The sequence below is a fragment of the Anastrepha ludens genome, chromosome X (genome assembly GCF_028408465.1).
Source record: "Anastrepha ludens isolate Willacy chromosome X, idAnaLude1.1, whole genome shotgun sequence".
NCBI lineage: Eukaryota > Metazoa > Arthropoda > Insecta > Diptera > Tephritidae > Anastrepha > Anastrepha ludens.
The window spans coordinates 10,612,098-10,636,503 of NC_071503.1; the positions used below are offsets into that span (position 1 = coordinate 10,612,098).

The window sequence follows — 24,406 nt, forward strand, 5'->3', positions numbered from 1 at the left end:
ACATCCATAAGATGGATGCTTCATCGGCCGGCTTGCTGGGAACCCTGGCACGAGTTCTTAGCTGAAAAGGGTTTGCTTCGAATTCTAAAACCTGGAGTTTTGCAATTGGATATACCTCACCAACTTTGTCCATAGCCACTTTGTGTAGTTTGGCGGATCTTTCGACATCACAGACGACTTATTTGACGCCTTGATATCAGGCCATGCCGCGACAAGACGGACGAGGGCCACGCTGCTCTGCCATTTAGTCGCTGCCCCCCTAATGTTTGCCTGGGACACTCAAGGGGTGCTAGGTGCGTCAAAATCGATGAACTTTGCCCAAGTCAATGAGGCCTTATTCTTCTCGGATAAGAAGTCCTCGTTTACTGTCGCAAATCTGTGTAAAATGCTACCGGCTGACCGCTTCGTTATGTAGGCCAGCTTAGAAGGACGCAAGTGTTTGACAAAACGTCCATCCCCGGTTTCTGCTGCAACGGCAGAACTCGTAGTCAATCTGTTAACCCTTCTTCTTCAGGGTGATGTAATTAATGCTCTAGATTAAAGGAAAAATATTCATTTCTGAATTGGCCCATTGTAAGCAGACTCTTTTTAGGTTCACCTCATTCTTGAGCATTTTTTTTATAAACAATCGAAGAGTTTATAATAGCTAGATCAAATAGATGAAAAAAAATACGCAAATACCACTTTTTATACCTCATTTTTATATGATTTCTGCCCAAAAAGCTATCCATGAGATCTACTCCTCCCATATGTTTATTGTACTCTTTGACAATAAACGGGCAAGAAATATCAATTTTTCCTTTTGGTATCCTGTCAAATCTATTGACTTTACTTACAGGCAATGTTCCAGAATAAGAAGATAACAGGGTTACTATCTTATTATCTTTCAGGCCACACAACTCAAATCTATACCATCATGCACAGACAGTCTTTCCTCAAAACTACGTCTGGGCACAGATTTTTTCATGAAATTTTTCTTCTCTGGAAGTTTATTATTTGGTATCCTGTTTTGTTGCACAGTTCCCACTGTGTGAAGTCCTAATTTAGCTAAAAAAACTACCAATGGCAAAGAGGTATCAAAATTATCAAAGTATGCGATGTGGTTTTGCTTTCTTGGCACTCCTCGAAACAAACGAACCACAACATTTCCTGTTGCAAGATTCCAAGATCTGGTTCATCTGGGAGTTTCTCTGTATTCTCTTGTCCAGAATATACCTCAAACTTGTGGGCATATCCCATCAAATCACAGAGAACATATAATTTGAAGCCCCATTTATGGGTCTTCTTAGGCAAATACTGTTTTAAAAAATGCCCTATTTTGGTAGAACACATCTGTTCATCCACAGAAAGTCTTAGATTCATTGGTACTGTGGCAAACCTCTCATTGAGATGCTTGATAACAGGGCGGATTTTATAAAGCCTGTAATGTTCTGGGAGACCTATAGGTTTGTGAAGATCATTGTTATTAAAATGTAATTAATTGTTATAGATGAACTGGGATTACTCTGTATTATATATAAATTTGTCTCCTTTACTAATGTTTTGATAAAATCTTTAGTGATAAAATGGTTAAAAGATTGATATGGAGTTTCTAGGTGTGACCACCTGAAGCAGTAGAACTCCCCAAGAAAGTAATTTTATCTGTGTCATACACCAGATTCCTTTTTTTCCGAATCAAGCTTCTTTTGTCAAATGGAAAACTGGATAAAGACTGCAAATTGGATGAAGTTAATGGGTGGGAGGGTTCTTGATCTTCTGGTTCAACAAGAGCAGGAACAATGTCATCCACATCATCATTATCATCGTTCTCCTCATGCAACACTCTTATAACTTCGCCAGCATCGCGGTTTTCATCATCGGAATCTTGGTCATCAAGGCCATCTTTTGAGAGCCAACCACCTTCTAACTTACTAAGATAATCTTCTATATCTCTTTCATTCAAGTTTCCCTAAAAAACAATATAAAATAAACATTTACAAAAAAGTGTTTGAAATACATTACAAGTGAAGTTACTGCATAGTGATGTATATTTCCATCTCATAATTTTGAGAAATTTATTCAGTGTTTTGATATAAATTGTAGGTACATAAAATAACAAAAACATGAAAACAAACCTTTTTTCCACTCATTTTCACTTTTATTGTATTTTATATCTCCGTTTATTTCCATAAAACAATCCATAAAACAATTTAAAATCTCGCACCTTTTTTCCAGTCACAACGAACAGCGTAATGACAAGTTCTAGGCGTGGTAATTCACAGTGACGTTTGGTAATTCACAGTGAAAACTGCATTTTGTTGTACGCAATAGTCGCTTAAAAAGTTGCCAGTTTACAGTACACGGGGTTTGAGTACCTTTTTTTGTTGACTAAATATTATAATTGAAATTTCCATCATCGTGCAAATAAGGGTTAAGACTACGATCAGAAATAATCCAGCCTAACGCTTTTGACTGCTGAAAAGTGCCAAGGCCAGGTGCTACCAAAGGTTTAGTAGCGCCACAGCTCAAAGATTGAGCATTGGCAGAAGCTGAATTGAAGGGGTTGCCTCCTTCCGGTTTTTTAAGAGATTCCGACTCTGTTTTGGCTCCACGAGTGTGGAGCAAGGGAAGACCCTCTCGCACAGAGGCTCCTGTGTGCAAGTAAGACTGAATAATACAGAGAGTCAGCCAGTTATTCTGTATACTCCTTTTGCGACTGGTTCGTATGACAGCCCAGAGGAGAAAGAGAGGGGGAAAGAAGAAACTAGGATAGAAAAGGAAGTGGGAATGGGGTGAGTAACTCTTAGCTTCAGGACTCATGTGGAAGGGAACCGACAGTCTTGGCCCTTACTAGGCCCCTGCACAACGCCGACGTGCTGAGGAATTTAACACCTAACTTGGCTATTAAGTTTTTTTATCATATCATAGTTGAAAAGCTTATACTAGCAATATTAAAATTAATCTTATATAGTTTATAAAATCCTTCAGGGGAATTTAAACTTATATCACAATAATTTTGATGAGCTAAAGCTTCAGTGTCAGATAAACACCCAGGAACACAGTAAGATTCAAAACTGATCTTGCAAACTGGAATAAATTTAGAAAACTAGCAGATCAACATATAAGTGGAGTCGAATTACCATCCAACATCAACAGGACTGTAGCGAGGTTTCAAATATATATAAAGGCCAATTTGTTGGTGGACTACCATAATCGATAATAACGAGTTGACCTAACTCAGCAAAATATAAACCCCGTATACACTATACAACATAATTTTCGACTGTACCATCTTACCGCACCAGTGAAAAAACGTCATAGTCATTCCAATTAGCAAACCAAATAAACCGTTACATTCTATAACCAGTTATAGACCTATATCGCTAATTTCCTGCTTAAGTAAAGTTTTAGAATAAACGAGAGCATGTAGACTTGTTTGATTTCTGAAACAACCAAATCAGCTATCACCTAACCATTTTTTTTTTTTTTTTTTTTTTTTTTCGGGTCGCAAAAACCAGCTATCTCCATAGCGCTGTGAAGGCAAATTTGTTAAATTTTGATCGAAATAATAAAGGATCACGACACTTTTTTGTTCGTTTTATTATAGCCAAAAACACTCCAAAAACTAAAAGGGAAAGTGAACTCACAAACAAATTTAACACTACAGCTGTTTCACGTTGCTGAAAAGCAGCTGACATTCGAAAACAGTGTTGTAAAACGTAAATTTACTTAACACACTACATTAAACTTATAAAGGCATGTACGCAGCTCAGTCGCCAATCAAACAAAAGTTTGCACAAACAAGCGATCAAACATGCAGAAAAAAAAATCTTGGAGCTCTCAGTGTGAGTCACCAACAACCAAAGATAAATCGACCTCTCCGAAAGGTATCACAAATAACTTAAAAAACATGAATAAAGGTGCTACGCCTGCAAAGCGTCCACCAGAAAAGAATGGTCAGAACTCTAGTCGAACAGATGGGTACCGTACTCAATCTGCTTACAGCCATGCTTCCGAATGTTCCAAAATGAATAGGCCGCTGCTGCTTGCAATTTGGAATGCCAATGGGCTCATCCAACACCGCTATGAAGTGGAAGTATTTCTAGCAGATAAAAATATTGACATAATGTTAATATCTGAAACACACTTAACAGACAAATGTTACGTAAAAATTCCAAAATATGATTTATACCACAGAAATCATCCTGCTGGTACAGCAAGAGGAGGCACAGCCATCTTAATCAAAAATAATATTGCGCATATGGTTCATGGAAACACTAAAAATTACAATCTACAGTCGACTGCTATAACAGTCACAGATGGAAAGAGCTCTCTTGTGATTGCTTCTGTGTACTGCACTCCAAATCAATCAATAAAAAGCGTTGAATACCAAAGGTATTTCAAATCGTTGGGACCTAGATTTATAGCAGGTGGCGACTACAATGCGAAACATCCGCAATGGGGCTCACGCTTAATAACTCCAAGAGGGCGCGAACTCCTCAAAGCAATGCAGGTCAATAAATTATTCCACGTCTCAACAGGACAACCCACTTACTGGCCTAGTGACCCAAATAAAACACCGGATCTTATAGATTTTTCCATATGCAAAGGTGTATCTAAAAATCAGGTCTCCATAGACACATGTCTAGATCTCTCATCAGACCACTCACCTTTGCTGTTAACAATAAACTCTTGTTTTCAAAAAAAGGAAATGACACCAAAGCTACACAATAAAATGACAAACTGGGAATACTTTAAAGAACTAGTCGAGGATACACTGTGCCTAAATATTCCACTAAAATCGAACTCTGATCTGGACACGGCCGTTGAGATTTTCAACAACTGCATTCAAAGAGCTGCGTGGACCGCTACGCCGGAAATTAAGCACACTCACGCTGAAGCGCACATTAACGATCACGTCAAAATTTGAATATCAGAAAAACGCAAGCTTCGGCGCATATGGCAAAGCACCAGAAACAGGAACGACAAAAAAAAACTAAATAAGCTCACAAAACAATTAAAAAACACTATAAGAGACGCAAAAAACTCAGAACTGCATGAGTACTTATCCAACTTGTCACCTACGGAAGCTACTGACTACTCACTCTGGAAGGCAACGAAAAAGATCTCACAACCAACGCCTCACAGCGCAGCGATAAAAACGTGTGATGGAGATTGGGCAAAAACTGATAAACAAAAAGCAATAGAGTTTGCCAAACATCTATCAAATGTTTTCCAACCATTTCCGAGTCAAAGTGCGGAGGTAGACTCAGAAGTTAACGAATTTCTCTCAGCTCCGTTTCAAATGGATTTTCCGACTGTACGATTTACCTAGAAAGAAATTAGATACGCAGCAACCAAAACTCTCAAAACCAAAAAGGCGCCAGGTTACGATCTAATAACGAGTAAGGTTTTAAAAGAACTGCCCAGATGTGGATACAAATTCCTCACCATTATATTTAACGCGATGATAAAACAAGAATATTTCCCAACTCAATGGAAAGTTGCTGAAATCATCCTTATACAAAAGCCAGGGAAGACCCCGAGCGTGGTATCCAATTACAGGCCAATAAGTCTATTGCCTGTTGCCTCCAAGCTCTTCGAAAAGCTGCTTTTAAAAAGGATAAATCCAATAATTGCGCAAAGAAATCTCATTCCAGCCCACCAATTTGGTTTTCGTAAGTATCAATCCACCATAGAGCAAGTTAATTGTGTGTATGATTTCGCTAGACAAGCACTTGAGAGGCGGCAATTCTGTACAGCGGCATTTTTAGATATAACGCAAGCCTTCGATAAAGTCTGGCATGAAGGATTGCTATACAAGCTTAAGCAGGGCTTACCGCACAACTGTTATATGCTCATAAAATCATATTTGCAAAATAGACATTTTCTTGTTAAAGTAAACAACGAAGCCACTAACCTTCACGCAATCAGAGCAGGTGTACCACAAGGAAGTGTTCTAGGCCCCGTCTTGTACACTTTGTTCACGGCAGATCTTCCACTATCAAAGAACACATATACAGCCACGTATGCAGATGATACTGTCGTCATGGCCAGGAGTACCCTTCCCTCAATTGCTTCTGATTACCTACAAGAAAACCTTAACAGTGTTAGCGGCTGGATGAAGAAATGGCGCATAAAAGCTAACGAAAGCAAATCGACGCAGATAACATTCACTCTTCGAAATGGCTCATGTCCTGCCGTATCTCTTAACAGCGTTCCAATACCACAAACAGATAATGCCAAATATTTAGGTATTCTATTAGACGGGCGTCTTACTTGGCGATCGCATATATTTTTAAAGCGAAAGCAACTTGGACTGAAATTGCGATCACTACACTGGTTAATCGGCTACAATTCAGCACTTACACTAGACAATAAGGTGCTTATCTACAAAGCTATTCTGAAACCGATATGGACGTATGGCGTTCAATTATGGGGCTCAGCAGCAAAATCAAATCTAGAAATCATGCAAAGATTTCAGTCAAAGGTGCTCCGCATGTGTGCCAATGCGCCATGGTTTGTACGAAACGAGATATTGCACCGTGACCTAAAAGTTACGACAGTTTTCGAAGAAATAAACAACCTCAGCCAGAGATACAACAACCGACTTGCCACTCATCCGAATAATCGAGCAAATAACCTTTACAAGATAACCTACTCCTCAAGATTAAAAAAATGTCAGCCTAACGATTTAATGCAAAGATTTAAACCCTAATATACGTAAATGCAAAAGTTGTAAAATTGTATAATATATGTATATGTTATATGTTGTTCATTATTAAGTAACGAATTCCACTGGGAATTCTTACTCTATGCTATTCTTATTTAAATTGTAGGTAAAACTAGTACTTATTGTTATTGTTATGACAGATTGTATGGAATAAATGGAGTTCGACAAAAAAAAAAAAAAAAAAAAAAAAAACCTAACCAAACGGCCCATAAACAAGGACAAGGCACACTATGCAACAGTATGTCATCCAGAAACCATACATTAATTATATCAATCGAAGCCGAAAAAGCATTTGATTGCATTGGAATACATACCGCCATTGATCATTTAATGGAATGGAAGCTAGGTTACAAAATTATAATTTTTTTTTTTTAATTTCTAACGAAACGAAAATTCTAAGGGGAGTAAGTAATAATTTCTCAAACCTATTTTAATTAGAAAACGGCATTCCGCAAGTGTCACCTCTTTCAGTGGTATTATTTTTGTTTGCTTTCAATAAATTAAACATCATAATAAAATAATACAAATTCTTCAAGCTCAACTCATACGCAGATGACCTACATAGATATGTAGTTTTTGCAATGTTAATGATTCAAACGAAGTTAATGGAAAATTAAACCAGCTATATTTGTCAATCCAAACTTGGTGTAGCCACAGTTGAGCCAGGGTGGCCGCCGATAAATGTAATCCTCTCCATATATACCGGAGCAGAGGTGTACAAGCAGCTATATAGCAATTAATTAAAGCAGGTTAGAAAAAGGTACAAAGCCTTAAAATTCTTGGTCTCGTGCTTACTGAGAAATACGCCTGGACAACAAACGTACCATAGATACCTTATGGTACAGACTAAATGTAATCAAATGTCTAAGCAATATAAATTAGGAACCTAAGAACTCTCTGATCGACATTGCAGAACTGGGGAAAAATACGTTTTGGAAAAAAGAAGAATCAAAAAGTTTTGTCTTCTATTTCCCGAATTTCGCTGTTCGGAATAAATCATGATTTCCTTCTCGACTTCAATCATAGATATAAACATGAACTTTCCCCAGTGGCAAAATAAGAACACAAGCCCAACGAATGGGAATATTTGTTTAAGAATGGGTCAAAACCAGACACCACTACAGTGTTAGTGTTGTCCAAGAAAATTGAAGGATTCTAAAAATTGCCAATTTAAATTCGTAATTTATTTCCTGTTTTAAATAAATAATAATAATAATAATCATAATAAGATTTATAATGTTTAACACTTGCGTTTCAATTAAGACAATGATTAAGCGACATTATACAACATTTGGTTGAATTCAGAAATTAGAAAAGCAATAGAGTGGCGGAATAAAATGTATGACCGTTGGAAAAGATACAAAACATACGATTCTCACAATCAGTTTTTGTCTATGAGGAATGAAGTTATTAGAATGGTTAGAAATGCCAAATCCAAGTATGATACCTTGAAAGGGCATTCGGCAGCAAACTAGCTTGGCAAAAAATCAAATCCATTGGTCTTATTAAAAGTAAAGAGAAAAATGGTCAAAGCTTGCTAGATTTTGATTCTATAAATGAAAAATTTGTAAATATTTCGGCAACTCGAGTCACGAACACTGCCATACGCTGTATGCCCAAAATTTCTAAAAAGATTACATGGCATGAGTTAACTGATACGCCGATATCCTCACTTGTCAACATTTGTTTAACTCAGAGTATTCACACCGTATGCCACTGACAAAAATTTGATGCAACTTCTTTGATCCAATTTTTTCGATAGCAGAAAATCGCCGAACACGCAAAACACTTGTCTTATTGATGCCTCTCAGAAACAAACTAAACACTATATTGCTTAAACCGTGAACATATCTTCGAGACGAGTGTACCAACATAAAAAAATTATTATCGAAAGTCGAATGTACATAGCCCGGCAAATATGAAAATTCGCCTTAATTTTTTGAACACACCTCGTATGTAATGTACATGGTTAAATATGGATAAACTAGCGGACCCACACCCGCTTCGCTGGGTGAAAGAAAAATATAAATGAAAAGTATTCTTTGTTTTTTTCTTGTTTCATCATTTAATTCATGCTCGGCCATTATTTTGTCACTTATTCTAATAACAATGTTTTATTTATTTTAGTGACTTACTCTAATGATTTTAAACTAACAACTTATTCTAAAGCCTTCTGATACACAAAATTTTTGGTTTTATTTTCATGCGGTGTATAAATATAAAGTAACGATGGTTTCCCTACTCGAGAACATCCTACATACAGTTGCCCATGTCCAAAGCATGGATAAGTTAGGTCAATTCCACATAATTGAAGTGTTTGACCTTGAAACTTATTGATTGTAATAGCAAAAGCAAGGTGAATGGGAAATTGAAGTCGCTTAAAATCAAAAGGCAAATCTGTTGAAATCGTTGGAATGCGCGGAATCAAAACATCTTCATCTTTAAATTTGCCTTTCAAAATTGTTGCTTCAATTACATTATTCATTGTCCGTTTCACTGCTAATCTTGTCCCATTGCATAGTTTCGGCTGATTGATATTTCGCAACATAATGATCACTGCGCCGACTTTCAATTGCAAACGATGTGGTGGCAAGCCAGGCAAATTAAGTGAATTCAAAAATTCAATTGGATAATTCACTACATCGTCGGGATTAGTGATTGAATCAATTGATTTATAGGTGACAACTTCACCTGGAATTTGAGTCAAAATACTGGCATTGATTTCATTGACATCGACATTTTTGGCAGCTAATATAGCTCTCTCGCTTAGCCAATCTTGATTTCGATAGTTTTGTGCAATATTTGGGAATAGATTTTGCACTAATTGTACTCTTGATTCTGTTACGGTACAAAAATTAGTTGGAAGTGAGATCATGCCTGTATTCTTATCAATTGGCTTTCGTCCATTTCCAATTTGCAACAAATGTTCGGAAAATTCAGCAGCTGTTGGATCATTCTGTAACTGCACACGAACATTAGTAGTTAATATGAGTTTTTGAACATATCTCCACAGATTAGAAGATTTAAGGCACGCTCTCAATTCATCAGCTGCCGTTGATTTGGGAATAACAGGCAAAGTTTGTCGAAAATCACCGGCCAATAGAATTAGTGCACCACCAAATATGTTTGTGTTATTTCGAAAATCTTTCAGTGTTCTATTTAAGGCTTCCAGTGATTTTTTATGAGCCATCGTACATTCGTCCCATACAATAATTTTACATGCTTGTAAAACCTTTCTCATTCCAGAATTTTTAGAAATGTTGCAAGTTGGTTCTTCATTTACTTGCATATTTAATGGTAACTTTAATGCAGAATGTGCAGTGCGACCGCCGTCCAATAAAGTTGCCACTGTTCCAGATGATGCCAAAGCCAATGCAATACTATTCTGTGATCGAATGGTGGCCAAAATTAACGACAACAAAAACGTTTTTCCAGTCCCACCTGGTGCATCTAAGAAGAATATTCCTCCTCTTTCATTTGCAACATTGTCTATAATTGTGTCATATGCCTGCCTTTGTTCTGTGTTTAATTTTGGTAGGTTTGTTGTTACAAATGTGTTCAGATCATTTCGATCATATTCTTTTTCACATCTTAATTCTGCATTGTATGCATCATGTATCGGACGATTTGGTGCGATCATACCTAACTCACTCAGAGTTTTATTTGCAATCATCAGGCAAAAGTCTTCGATTTTAATTAATGCCTCATTATATAACACGGTGTGACAAAAAAAAAAAAATTAAATATACTTTTATGGAGACCTAGCACAACTTGTAGGTATAGTAAAACTAAGAAACATGGTATAGGAGAAATTTCCAATACACCCCCAAAATCTCATTTTATGGCCATAAAACCGTTTTTCAGTAGGTTGATGTGAACAATCACTCCTAACTTCGCCAATTTCCATCGGATTTCGAATTTGTTTTTTTAGTTCGAAAGAACAAAAACAAGCCTTTTTGACAGTGTGTTGACAATTTTTCTGAAATGACAAGTGACGAGACTGTAGGCGGAAGTATTTAGAATTTTTTTATTTTTTCTCTATTTTTTCAACTTTGACATCATTTTTGCGATATTATCCGATATTGAGGATGTTTTTTAGTACACTACTGTTATAGTAAATTTAATTCTGCGTCGAATGAGCTATATTTGACTGTAATTGAATTAAAATTAATAGAGTTGTGTGAGTTTTAAGATTTTATTTTTTTTTTTACTAATTTGGTATGTAGGCATCGAAGAATGAAAATGATAACAAGTGTGATTATAAACACATAATATTATATTTATTGGAGTATTGTGCAGTGCAGCACTGTACGGTACGGTACGGTGCAGTACACAACGGAACTGGTTCCAAACTTAAAAATGCATTGGAAACGGCCCTTTGGAGTTTAGTATGGTACGGTACATTTGTCATTTTCTTCATCAGTTTTGAATACTTCTCTGTAAGAAATTCGATCATCATCATTCATCTGAAGTCGTCATCAAATAAATTCCATTGTTTAAATCGAGAAGCGAGCGTTTCAGATTGTCTTCCCGATAGAAGGAAATCACGAGAAAGATCCTGAAAATCTGAATTTGATACAATGTGTCGTTCTGAAGACTTAGAACCAGACGGAAAGTACTCTTCATCATCAGGTTTATTGTTATCAGTTTGATCATCATCAGCAATGAGTTGAACTTCCTTCAGTTCCTGCAGTTGAGTCAATCATATCGTCCAAGACTACGGGGTTCTTAACAGTTGCAACATCAGCATACTTTATGTGCTTTCGAGTTTTATAATGATGACCGTTTACGTCCGTTTTATAAAAATAACAATCATCTGGTTTATGATAAGGCTGATGATGCCACATCATCGGAGAATATTGAGAAATTCGACTTTTCTGGCAACGTTTTGATTTATATCTCTTGAATTTCAATGAAACAAACAATAAAACTTTGACGTTTTAATAAGGTTAAATTATAATAATAAACTTCTTTTGTTAATCAATGTACAGTGTGAACTTTGGTACACTTGGGAGCTTTTTCATATTTCTATTGGAAAAAAAATGTGCTATAATGTGTCAGATATTTTCGTAAGTTCTAACCAGTTCTGTTGTATGCAGTACAGTGTACGCTTACATATATACTCCAATAAATATTATGTCTCTATAATAACGCATCAAAACACGTCCTTATTCCCATTTAGCGTAAGTTATACCTACATACCAAATTAGAAAAAAAAAAAAATAAAATCTTAAAACTCACACAACTCTATTAATTTTAATTCAATTACAGTCAAATATAGCTCATTCGACGCAGAATTAAATTTACTATAACAGTAGTGTACTAAAAAACATCCTCAATATCGGATAATATCGCAAAAATGATGTCAAAGTTGAAAAAATAGAGAAAAAATAAAAAAATTCTAAATACTTCCGCCTACAGTCTCGTCACTTGTCATTTCAGAAAAATTGTCAACACACTGTCAAAAAGGCTTGTTTTTGTTCTTTCGAACTAAAACAACAAATTCGAAATCCGATGGAAATTGGCGAAGTTAGGAGTGATTGTTCACATCAACCTACTGAAAAACGGTTTTATGGCCATAAAATGAGATTTTGGGGGTGTATTGGAAATTTCTCCTATACCATGTTTCTTAGTTTTACTATACCTACAAGTTGTACTAGGTCTCTATAAAAGTATATTTTCACTGTCGCACAGTGTAATTCATCTGTATAATTCAAATTTGGATTTGCAGTAATGCGACGTACTTGATGTAGGATATTTTCTGTCATGTATTCTTGGTAAGTACTCCACAATTTTTTTGGGTTTGCTGGGAAACATGTAGCAATAATGATGGCAAATAGTGTTCTTATTTGGTGTGGAGAACTTGTTGCACATGCATCCATAAGAGTTGCATTACACTAATTATCATTTTCAAGCAAATTCAATTCTTTGCATGCTTGCTGATAAGTACAACAAAGATGACCATTAACTCGTTTCAAACTTTCGAATGATCTTGGGCCAGGAATATCAACTAAGAGTAAACGTAAATAGAAACATTCCACTTGACTTGGATGCACAGTGTAAAGTCGTCCGATTGCATCACCCAAATGAACACCTGGATATCCATCTACAGGTATTCCTCGTTGCTTTCGTACCCAGAACCTTGATAATGCATTCCAAGTATAATATTTAGTTTTAGTTCCAAGTTTATATTTAGTTAATATTTATTAATAAAGCAATGTTCTTGCAAATGAATCTGTTTCACATAAGTTGAAAAATGCAGTTAGTTTTGTTGCTGGTGGTCGTTCGGGCATTTGTTGGACAGTATTTTCAGTGAAATAAACACTTTGTTCATTTTCTAAATGGACTGACAAATGAATAACAGCTGGATGGCGATCATGAATTGGAAATGATAATATTCTCCAAACTGCTTCGTTGCTACTAATGTATCTTCCCATTTGGTAATTAGTAATTTCATCATTTCGATTTACAACTCCAAATACTGCCATGTCTCTTCTTTCCTTTATTGATATATTTGCATATGTATTTGATGGATTTTACGGAGTTACAATATTCAACATTTATATGTGCGTTAAATGTTTTCGATATTTCGTTTTTAGGCATGTTTTTCCAATATCTTCTGGTGATCTTCTACTGTACAATGGATATCCATCTTTTCCAGTCATTGTTTCAGCAATTAATTGCCTTGGGTAATTTTTTGAACATTTACCATCAACCATACATGGAGAATTTTGATTTAACGTACCACACGGTCCATGAATCATGTTTTTGGTTACAGTAGTAGGTAATTCTGGATATTCATTTATATCTGGAATTTCAGCACATATAATATGATCAGTTTTATCTGTGGTTAGTTTTTGTTTTAACCAAATCAAAATATGTGCATGAGGCAAGCCGCTTTTTTGCCATTCCACAGAATACATGAAACATTGTACATCTCCGTAAACTTTATGTTTTACAATGAAATCCATTAGAGACTGTAGCTTTCGTCTAAAGACTCTTGCAGTAATTTCATGCCTATCAGTAGATGATTCTTAATATCATCCCATTTCGGATTGCATGTGAAAGTTATGAACAAGTCGGGTCGACCATAATTTCTGACATTCCCATGGCAGCCGGTTCTACGTTACCGGAATGACTCGGGTTTTTCCCGACCAAGGGCTGCCGCCCCAGTACACTAGCCCTGTCTAGTGTATCGTATATCACCCCACCCCTTACGTCACAGGAGCAAACTCTCGCAGCAAACCTGCTCCAAATGCTTCTCCTCAGGGCTGGAGTCGAATCCAACCCTGGGCCAGAAGTATTCTATTGCTGCGTCTGCCATCAACGGCTCCACCCGAACTCCACCTCGGTTAGGTGCAACAAGTGCAACGGGTGGAGCCACCTTAAGACCTGCTCAGGCCTTAAGTCGCACAGGGAGTGGTCCACACGGTATGTGGCCACGTGTTGCTCCCGCCAACAGGCGTCTGATGCCTCCACGGCTACCACACCCCCTGATAGGCCGGCACTACCAACCGCCACCACAACCCACACCTCCACGGTGAGGAGCCTATCGGAGCAACACAACTCCCCTTCAACCCCTTCCATCCCTTCCTGCTCCAACCCCAGTGCGGGGACAAACCAGCAGCTCCTGGTCCCCCGTACAGTCTGTTCCGTGTGTCAGACCGTAATACCTCGGAATCTGGTATCAGTCCAATGCAATTCCTGCAGTGGCTGGTGCCATTTTCGGAGATGTTCCGGCCTGCGCACCACCCGTGAGTGGACAACTGCCTACGTTGCCCCCTGCTGCAGAGCTCTGCACCCACTACCTCCCCCGGAGGCGCGGCCGCCCACCACCATCAGGCCGCAACAACCACAGTGGATTGCACAGCAGGTCCAACGTAGACAACCCCACGCGTCCCTCACCCCCCGGATTACACTGACCTCACCGAGAAGCTTCAAGCTTCTCCAGTTTAACTGCAACGGACTTACGAGTAAGGTCGACGAGATAGTCGACTTTATGAGCCGGCACAGTATCAAAATAGCTGCGGTCCAAGAAACAAAGTTGCACGCTAGGTCATCTCTGATCACCAGGGATGGCTATAACGTGCACAGACACGATCGCGAGCGAGACAACGGTGGTGGCCTAGCGTTTATAGTCCACCACACTGTGCAGTATCGTCTTATCGATGAAGGAATCGACCCCAGGGACAGCACCTTAGAATGTCAAGGCATAGCTGTCCGGTCAGGCGATTCTGAGCTCGAAATTTTTAACATATACATACCCTCTGTCACCTGCTGCCCGGCAGGATATCATCCTGATATAGGTGCGCTCATCAGAGGTGAAAACCGATTGGTTGTAGGTGACTTTAATGCGCATCACGATCTTTGGCATTCAAGCCTGCCAAATGATCGTAGGGGACAGCAATTGGCAGAGCAGATAGACGACTCGACATTCAGCACAGTGAACGACGACGCCCCCACCAGGGTAGTGGGCAATTGTAGCAGCTCGCCTGACCTAACAATAGCTAGCGCGGGTCTGATAAATAGCATAACGTGGCGACCTATGCTATCGCTTGCATCAGACCACTTGCCCATTATCGTCTCGATTGAGAGACCTGCCGACTTCGTTTCCGCGAACCACCGGTCCTATTTTAACTTTAAAAAAGCTAATTGGGCCGGCTTCACGGAATTCACCGAGGACACCTTCGCCGCTCTTCCCATCCCCACTGATGTGCGCGTTGGCGAACGCGCATTCCGCAAGGTGCTCACAGCTGCTGCGGCTCGCTTCAGCCCAGCTGGATGCTATAAGGACATCCGTCCTCATTTCCCAGCAGAAGCAGCCAGTTTAGCAAACGAGCGTGACCACCTACGCCAGGCCGATCCCGGGAATCCCCGCATAAGGGATCTCAATTTGGAGATCCGGCAACTGGTAAACCAACACAAGCGGACTAAATGGGTTGAGCACCTGAAGACTTGTAACCTCACCTCCGGAGTGAGTAAGCTCTGGTCCACCGTTAGGTCCCTGTCGAACCCGACGAAACACAACGGCAAGGTGGCTATCACCTTCAACGGTTGTACTTCGTCGGACCCGAAGAGATGCGCGAGCTACTTTAGCCGGCTATTTACACTGCATCCTCCGGGCGACAAAACCAAACGTCGTGTTACCAGAAGGCTGCACAAACTGACGAACGACAGTGCGCCACTTACTTTCTCCGGCGATGAGGTTCAGGGGGCCATCAACAAGTCGAAATCATCGAAAGCCATTGGCCCTGACGGACTGAACGCGCTGATGCTGAAGCATCTGGGACCCCTGGGAGTAGGATACCTCACAAGGGTCTTCAATTTGTCTCTGGCCACTCTCATCATCCCTGACAAGTGGAAAGCAGGGAGAGTGGTCCCACTATTGAAACCTGGGAAACCCGCCAACCAAGGGGAGTCTAATCGGCCGATAACTCTCCTTTCCCCAGTAGTGAAGACACTTGAAGCCCTCCTACTCCCACTCTACACGACACACCTGGCCCCAGCCCCACATCAGCACGGATTCCGACGAGTGCACAGCACCACCACGGCACTCACCGCCATAAACGCCCAGATAAATCGCGGGCTTAACCAAAACCGCCCCTGCGAGAGGACTGTCCTAGTAGCGTTGGACCTAAAGAAGGCTTTCGATACAGTCAGCCATTCCACGCTACTAGATGATATTTATCAGTCGACACTCCCGCCAGGGCTGAAGAGGTGGTCCGCGAACTACCTGAGCGGTCGGCACTCGTCAGTGATTTTTCGAGATCAAATGTCAAAGCAGAGGAAGATTAAGCAAGGCGTGCCGCAGGGTGGTGTCCTTTCACCCTTGCTTTTTAACTTCTACATCTCGAAGCTCCCCCAACCACCAGCGGGAGTTTCCATGATCTCATACGCTGACGATTGCACGATAATGGCGTCGGGCAATGACATCGATGGCCTGTGTTCCAAAGTGAACAACTACCTCACCGACCTTTCTCGCTTTTTCACTGCGAGGAATCTCCAACTTTCCCCCACCAAGTCCACGGCGACCCTTTTCACCACCTGGACAAAGGAGGTCAAGCTGTCCCTTAAGGTAAAAGTCGACGACACACCAATACCGACTGTGAATAACCCCAAAATTTTGGGTGTAACCTTTGACAGCTTGCTCTCCTTCTCTGCGCATACAACCGCAATTGCCACTAAAGTCCAAAATCGCAACAAGGTCCTCAAATCGCTGGCCGGCAGCACTTGGGGCAAAGACAAAGAACTGTTGCTTTCGACATTTAAGGCAATTGGCCGGTCGGTTCTAAACTATGCTGCGCCTGTCTGGTCGCCTGGTACTAGTGATTCGCAGTGGACAAAGCTTCAGACATGTCAGAATACCGCCATTCGGACAGCGACCGGGTGCCTCCTGATGTCACCTATACAACACCTGCACAACGAGGCACAAATGCTCCCAGTCGCGGAGCACAACAAATTGCTCAGCAAGCAGTTCCTGCTGGGGTGTTACCGCAGGTTTCACCCCTGCAGACACCTGCTTGAGCCTGAGCCGCCTCCCAGGCACGTCAGGTCACACCTCCTCGACTACGCTGACGAACTCCAGGACAAAACTGACCGAAACCTACTGGACCGGACAGTATTCAGACAGTCAATAAACGACATTCACCGGGAGACAGTTACCACCTTCATGAACTCCCGTACTGTGAATGCCGTAATCGGAGTCCAACCACCACCTATCGCAGATGAAGAGCTCCAGCTTCCCCGTGAGACTCGTGTAACATTGGCACAATTACGTTCTGGATATTGTAGCAGGTTAAACTCCTACTTATCCAGAATTGACCCCGACATACCAAACACATGTCCGGCATGTGAAGGTACCCCGCACGACACTAACCACCTCTTCACATGCCCCCTAAATCAGACTCATCTAACCCCCCTCTCCCTCTGGACCCAACCCGTCGAAACAGCATGTTTCCTGGGCCTACCCCTAGATGAGCTAGACGAAGACGACCGATGATATACCTACACTGACAGGGCTAACTATGCTGTTAAAACAACAACAACCATAATTTCTGACATAACACATTGCATCTTGGGCGTATTCATGCATATGCCTTGGACTGCCTGTATACGATGAAGGTAATATTACCATTTGACCAATGTTGGTATCGTTGTTAATTGCATCTCGTAAATGTATGTATTCGTCACAGCGTAATTTTCTTTGGTTGAATCTAATGTAATTCAATCGTTCTGTTTCTATTTTCGTATACATGTCAACAATATACTGATGAAATAATTTACGACATTTTAAAAAGTGATTCTCTTGATTTTCTCTTATCATGATTCTGTATGCATAATAATTCATTGCGCTTACAGATTTATTTGTTTCTTGACCATTTGCTGGATTTATTTGTTTTATATCAATCGAATAACCATCTTCACCACGACAGAACATAAGAGGATATTGTAATGCATCATATTTTCGATGCGTTTCATTAACACGTTGCAGTGTGTCATTTCTTCTTTGCAAAACAAATTGAAATTCATCTCCAGATATAACAATTGCAACCTCGTTGCTTGAAGTTGGTTGATTGTATCTTCCACGATGTTCGCCGGTAGGCGTTTTATTTGCATCAATTTTAATTTTATGATTATCAGAAGAAAATCTTTCGATTGTTGTTTTAAAACTTTGCACCAAAACATTGTGTGTGTGTAATAAATCTTGTAACTCTCTCTTTTCTTAAATATTTTAAGTAAAAACTTCTAAAATATTAATTATTTTGCCGATTTCTGTTGTGTGTATTTTTCACACCATTTATTCACTGTTTCACTTGTTATCAATCATTTGCAAAATTAATATATGTTTTGTAAATTTTTCATGAAAATATCGTTGAAAAATGTGAAAACAATCTCTTCTCTTAAATATTTCTGACGCACTTTTTTTATCTCTTTGGAAACTGCTTCACTTGAACACTTTACCAAATAAAACACTTTCTTGTTAGTTTTAACACTTACTTTCACTATGCACTATTACTGATAACCTTTGGTAATCTTCTAAGAAAACGGCCTTGCCTAAGAAAAAGTACTTAATTTTTAGCGACGACCTGTTCAGGTTCGTTGAGCTAATGGTTTTGCTTCGGTTATCCCGAAGTGTGGGTGTAAAGAAGAAGTATTTAAGCAAAGTGTTAAGTTAGTCACACAAGCACTGTGTTACGATTAATTATTGCAGGCGGACAGCTACAGCTGTGCCTGCTAATTTGTATGTTTCTATTCTATGCGAATGCAGGCGTGCAGCCACTGCTGTATGAATATATGTATATGTATGTATGTTTGCATTCCATTGAAATGTATGTAATGAAATGAAAATTTAGGCATAAATACTGCTGCGTTAACTTGTACATATGTGAGTAAAATGTACGCTCCATGCAACCGTTTATAATAACAACCACACGCATAAAAAGAACGCTGCCTCGTGTATACTGTGTGTTGACGAAGAAGTAAAGGAGATTGTAACCAAACATAGTTACAAGCCTTCTCCACATGTGTCTCTTCAATGTGGCAAACTTTGGTTAAAATCGGTTCAGCCATTCTCCGTAAAGTTCATCACAACGCGAAAAACGGCTGAATTTTTATATATAATATATAGATTCGTACAATATATTAAATAAACGACCATTTCTTATAAATTCGAGCATAATTTGTGAGGCTCCGTCTATAAGCGAGTATATGCCATAACCCGACGAAAACACTGCCACAGCCACGGTTATGAGGAGTTTTACTGTATATGCATATATTTGTGATTGGTACTCGATTTGTATTTATTTATTTGTTCAATTATTGTTAATATCTCATTTTGTTTTAGCGACCTCATCAAAAGATGATCTTTATCGACGAATAGGTGGGCGTTGTTCTACAAACAATATGAAAGTTGTTTTCAAAGTGTGTTGTGCGCCCGAGGAGAAGAATAAAACCACAACAGTTGCTAGTAGCAGCATTGGTACATCCTTAAGCGGTAGCAGTAGTGCAAGTGGTTTCGGAATCAATATCAACTCAGCCGATGGCAGTGGAAAGACCACTAGTATTGAAAATTCGGCCAATATAGACATTGTCAATACTCAGGCTAATATAAATCAACATATGAATAGCATAAATACAATCGGCATAAATGGTGTCAACACGGGCTTAATGCCAATCGGTGGTGTGAATATAGGCGTTAGTAGCGGCATTGGCACCAACAATGGTGGTATGCAGATGAAAGCGATGAACGGCGCTAGCGGAACATCAATCAATACAAATATTGATCAATTTAATCGTATACCAATTCAAGACGGCGGCGTTAATGCTATGGGAAATAATATTGGTGGCCTTGGTGGTCATGGCAGCGGTAGCATTATACTAACACCTGGCGGTCATGGGGGCATAAATATGATTTCCAGTGGTGGAAGTATTGGCATTGGACAATATCCTGGCCATCCCGGCCAGACTGGTATACGCATTAATAATGTCGCGTCACAGCAACATCATGCAACGCATAAAAATAATAACTATAATGGTAAGGATGCCAGAACGGGCGGTGTTGGTGTTAGCGCTGGTGGTGGTGCGTTTATGAATATAAATTTCGGTGATGCCAAGTTTCTATCACCATTTGTTAACACAAATCATAGCAATATTGTTCAGAGTACAATTAACTGGCCAGGATGGGGTAGAGGCGGAACCGTACATTCTAAAAATCATAATATAACTACTACTACAAGAAACGATCATAATATTAATGAGCTAAATAATAATTATTATTCACCGTCCCATAAACCGATTACCAATAAAGCAAAAAATAAAAGTAAGTAAAACAACAAAGCGATAAGATACAACAAACCATTCACTGGAAGAAAATGCCTTACCCTATAAATCTAAATTCAAAAATACTGAATGCATATATACATGCTTAAAGCCTAAAAATTCATTTATTATTACATTTTTTTTTATTTTGGCTACATTGCGTTGTTGCTCTAAGTTTATTTTTATATTATTACCAAACCTTTGCTGAAATTGGTAAGCAGATTATATAAATAATATATTTAATATAACATTTGCAGGTATCAAATATTCGCACATGTATTGAAATAGATTGCGATATGCCTAGATCGTTATTCCATCGTTGATATCGAAATCATCATGTAAAATAGTTAATTGTCTCAGTTGTTCTTGTTGTAGCAGCATAAACATTGCCCATACATGGACGGGGAATGCTGCTGGCGTGACAGTCCTTGACCGGATATAAATCCGGGTCGTTCCGGTAATGTAGAACCGACTGTCATGGGAACGATTGTCTCTCGATTAATGTGGTTTCATGCCTGTCGGTATTTAGTTTTTACCTCGCTTAGAGCTTATCGACTACAAGAAACGATCATAATATAAATGAGCTAAATAATAATTATTATTCACCGTCCCATAAACCGATTACCAATAAAGCAAAAAATAAAAGTAAGTAAAACAACAAAGCGATAAGATACAACAAACCATTCACTGGAAGAAAATGCCTTACCCTATAAATCTAAATTCAAAAATACTGAATGCATATATACATGCTTAAAGCCTAAAAATTCATTTATTATTACATTTTTTTTATTTTGGCTACATTGCGTTGTTGCTCTAAGTTTATTTTTATATTATTACCAAACCTTTGCTGAAATTGGTAAGCAGATTATATAAATAATATATTTAATATAACATTTGCAGGTATCAAATATTCGCACATGTATTGAAATAGATTGCGATATGCCTAGATCGTTATTCCATCGTTGACATCGAAATCATCATGTAAAATAGTTAATTGTCTCAGTTGTTCTTGTTGTAGCAGCATAAACATTGCCCATACATGGACGGGGAATGCTGCTGGCGTGACAGTCCTTGACCGGATATAAATCCGGGTCGTTCCGGTAATGTAGAACCGACTGTCATGGGAACGATTGTCTCTCGATTAATGTGGTTTCATGCCTGTCGGTATTTAGTTTTTACCTCGTTTAGAGCTTATCGACCAATCGTAATGACAAATTTCCGCGACTATCGGTTCTATCTACCGGAATGACTCCAGGGTTGCTGCATCTTCTGGTCAGAGCTGGCGTTGAGTCCAACTTCAAATTAGACAAATATTTCTTCTGCGTTTATCAGATAGGTCTCTCTCCGATGCATCTTCTTGGCATCCTAAGATGTGCTCTTGTTTTAAGACAGACGGAGAATGGAGCATCCGTGACCCATTGTTACTCATGTCCAATGCCGCCATCTTAAGTGCATGTATTCTACGTAATACGCAATCTGCGAAAGGGTATTTAAGAACTCCCACAGCAACTTATAAACTCCCATTTATAGTATCATAGGCTTATATCTTATCGCTAATTTGCGCCTACGCCCCGACGGAAGAGAAGAACGATGCGACCAAAGATTCCTTCTATGAGCGCTTGGAACGTTCCTATGAGCGCTGCCCCCGCCACGACATAAAAATCAAGCTTGGCAACTTGAACGGCAGGGTGAGCGAGGGAATTTTTGGTCCCACATTCGGAAAATTCAGCCTGCACAACGAAACATCCGGTAACGGACAAAGGCTGATCGACTTCGCCGGGGCCCGAAACATGGTAGTCTGCAGCACCAGATTCCAGCATAAAAAGATTCACCAAGCCACCTGGCTGTCTCCTGATCGAAAAACACGAAACCAGATCGATCATGTTGTGATAGATGGAAGACACGCTTCTAGTGTATTAGATGTACGTACGATCCGAGGACCCAACATCGACTCGTATCACTACCTTGTTGCAGCCAAACTGCGCACACGCCTCTGTGCAGCAAAAAACGTGCATCTACCTACGCAAAGATTTCTCAACATCGAAAAGCTGCAATCACAACAGACAGCCAGAAGATGCGGCATTCGACTCCCACTCCTGCTCTCAGAGAGCACTGCCCAACAAACCGGCATGTACGAACAATGGAGCAACATTTCTCGTTCCCTACGTAGTACCGCCGAAGAAGAAATTGGATTCCGGCGAGCCCGAAAAAACAATTGTTACGACGAAGAATGTCATGCTGCCGCAGAAAGAAAGGATGCCGCCTATAGAGCTACGCTGCGATCGGGCGCAACGCGAGCCATGTGGGATCGCTACAGAGAGCTGAAAAAGGAAGTGAGACGTATTATCCGGCAGAAGAAACGAGAGGCCGAAATACGTGAGTGCGAGGAGCTTGAGATGGTGGCCAATAGGAACAACGCCCGAAAATTCTGCCAGAAAGTTCGGCGGCTTCCAGAAGGTTTTAAGACCGAAGCGTTTTCCTGTAAGAACAAAGACGGCGATCTGGTGACTGACGTACAGAACAATCTTAAATTATCGAGGGAACACTTCTCGAAGCTATTAAACAGTGATAGCTGCACATGTCACCGAGAATGTGAAGATCCCGATACCCCAATCGTTGACGACGGAATTGTCGTTCCGCTACCCGATCATGACGAGGTGAGAATAGCGATAACGCGGCTAAAGAACAACAAAGTCGCGGGCGCCAACGGACTGCCGGCTGAGCTATTCAAACATGGCGGCGAGGAGCTGATAAGGTGCATGCATCAGCTCCTATGCAAAGTATGGTCGGATGAAAACATGCCTGCCGATTGGAATTTAAGTGTGCTCTGCCCAATCCATAAGAAGAGCGATTCTGTGCCAATTACCGCGGGACTAGTCTTCTAAATATTGCCTATAAGGTTCTAGCGAGCATATTGTGTGAAAGGCTGAAGCCCACCGTCAACCAACTGATTGGACCTTATCAGTGTGGCTTCAGACCTGGAAAGTCTACCATTGACCAAATATTCACAATACGCCAAATCTTGGAAAAGACCCATGAAAGGAGAATCGACACACATTGCTCAGGCACAATATTTTATAAGAGCGTACAATTGTTGGCCTATGCCGATGATATTGACATTATCGGCCTTAACAACGCGCTGTTAGTTCTGCCTTCTCCAAACTGGATAAAGAGGCAAAGCGAATGGGTCTGGTGGTGAACGAGGACAAAACGAAGCACCTCTTGTCTTCAAACAAACATTCGGCGCACTCGCGTATCAGCACCCACGTCACTGTTGGCAGTTATAATTTTATGGTTGTAAAAGACTTCGTGTATTTAGGAACCAGCATTAACACCGATAACAATGTCAGCCTTGAAATCCAACGCAGAATCTCTCTTGCCAACAAGTGCTACTTTGGACTAAGTAGGCAACTGAGCAGTAAAGTCCTCTCTCGATGAACAAAACTAACACTCTACAAGACTCTCATCATGTCCGTCCTAACGTATGACGCAGAAGCTTGGACGATGACAACATACGATGAAGCGACGCTTGGAGTGTTTGAGAGAAAGATTCTGCGTAAGATTTTTGGACCTTTGCACGTTGGCAGCGGCGAATATCGCAGGCGATGGAACGATGGGCTGTATGAGCTTTACGACGACATAGACATACCTCACCAAATAAAGATCCAGTGGCTACGTTGGCTGGGTCATGTTGTCCGAATGGAGACAAACGATCCGGCTCTGAAAGTATTCGATGCGGTACCAGCTGGTGGTAGCAGAGGAAGAGGAAGGGCTCCTCTGCTTTGAGAAGATCAGGTGGAGAAGGACTTGGCTTCACTTGGTGTGTCCAACTGGCGCTGGTTAGTAGGAGAAAGAAACGACTGACGCGCTTTGTTA

At 40.0% G+C, this 24,406-nt stretch overlaps 1 protein-coding gene across 1 annotated transcript; it reads left to right on the forward strand.

Moving 5' to 3' along the window:
* The first annotated feature begins 19,562 nt into the window (after window positions 1–19,562).
* Window positions 19,563–22,079, forward strand: LOC128869684 (uncharacterized transmembrane protein DDB_G0289901-like). The gene is made up of 2 exons (XM_054112291.1): window positions 19,563–20,531; window positions 20,788–22,079. Exons 1-2 carry the CDS (start codon window positions 19,616–19,618, stop codon window positions 20,811–20,813), a joined length of 942 nt encoding a protein of 313 aa, XP_053968266.1. The 5' UTR covers window positions 19,563–19,615; the 3' UTR covers window positions 20,814–22,079.
* Window positions 22,080–24,406: the final 2,327 nt, after the last annotated feature.

Bases quoted from the DNA above. Each gene is read 5' to 3' on its own strand.
- LOC128869684 (XM_054112291.1), top strand. From the start codon at position 19,616: ATGAAAGTTGTTTTCAAAGTGTGTTGTGCGCCCGAGGAGAAGAATAAA. The intron at 20,532-20,787 runs GTAAGTAAAACA...TAACATTTGCAG, and splicing joins CAATAAAGCAAAAAATAAAA to GTATCAAATATTCGCACATG.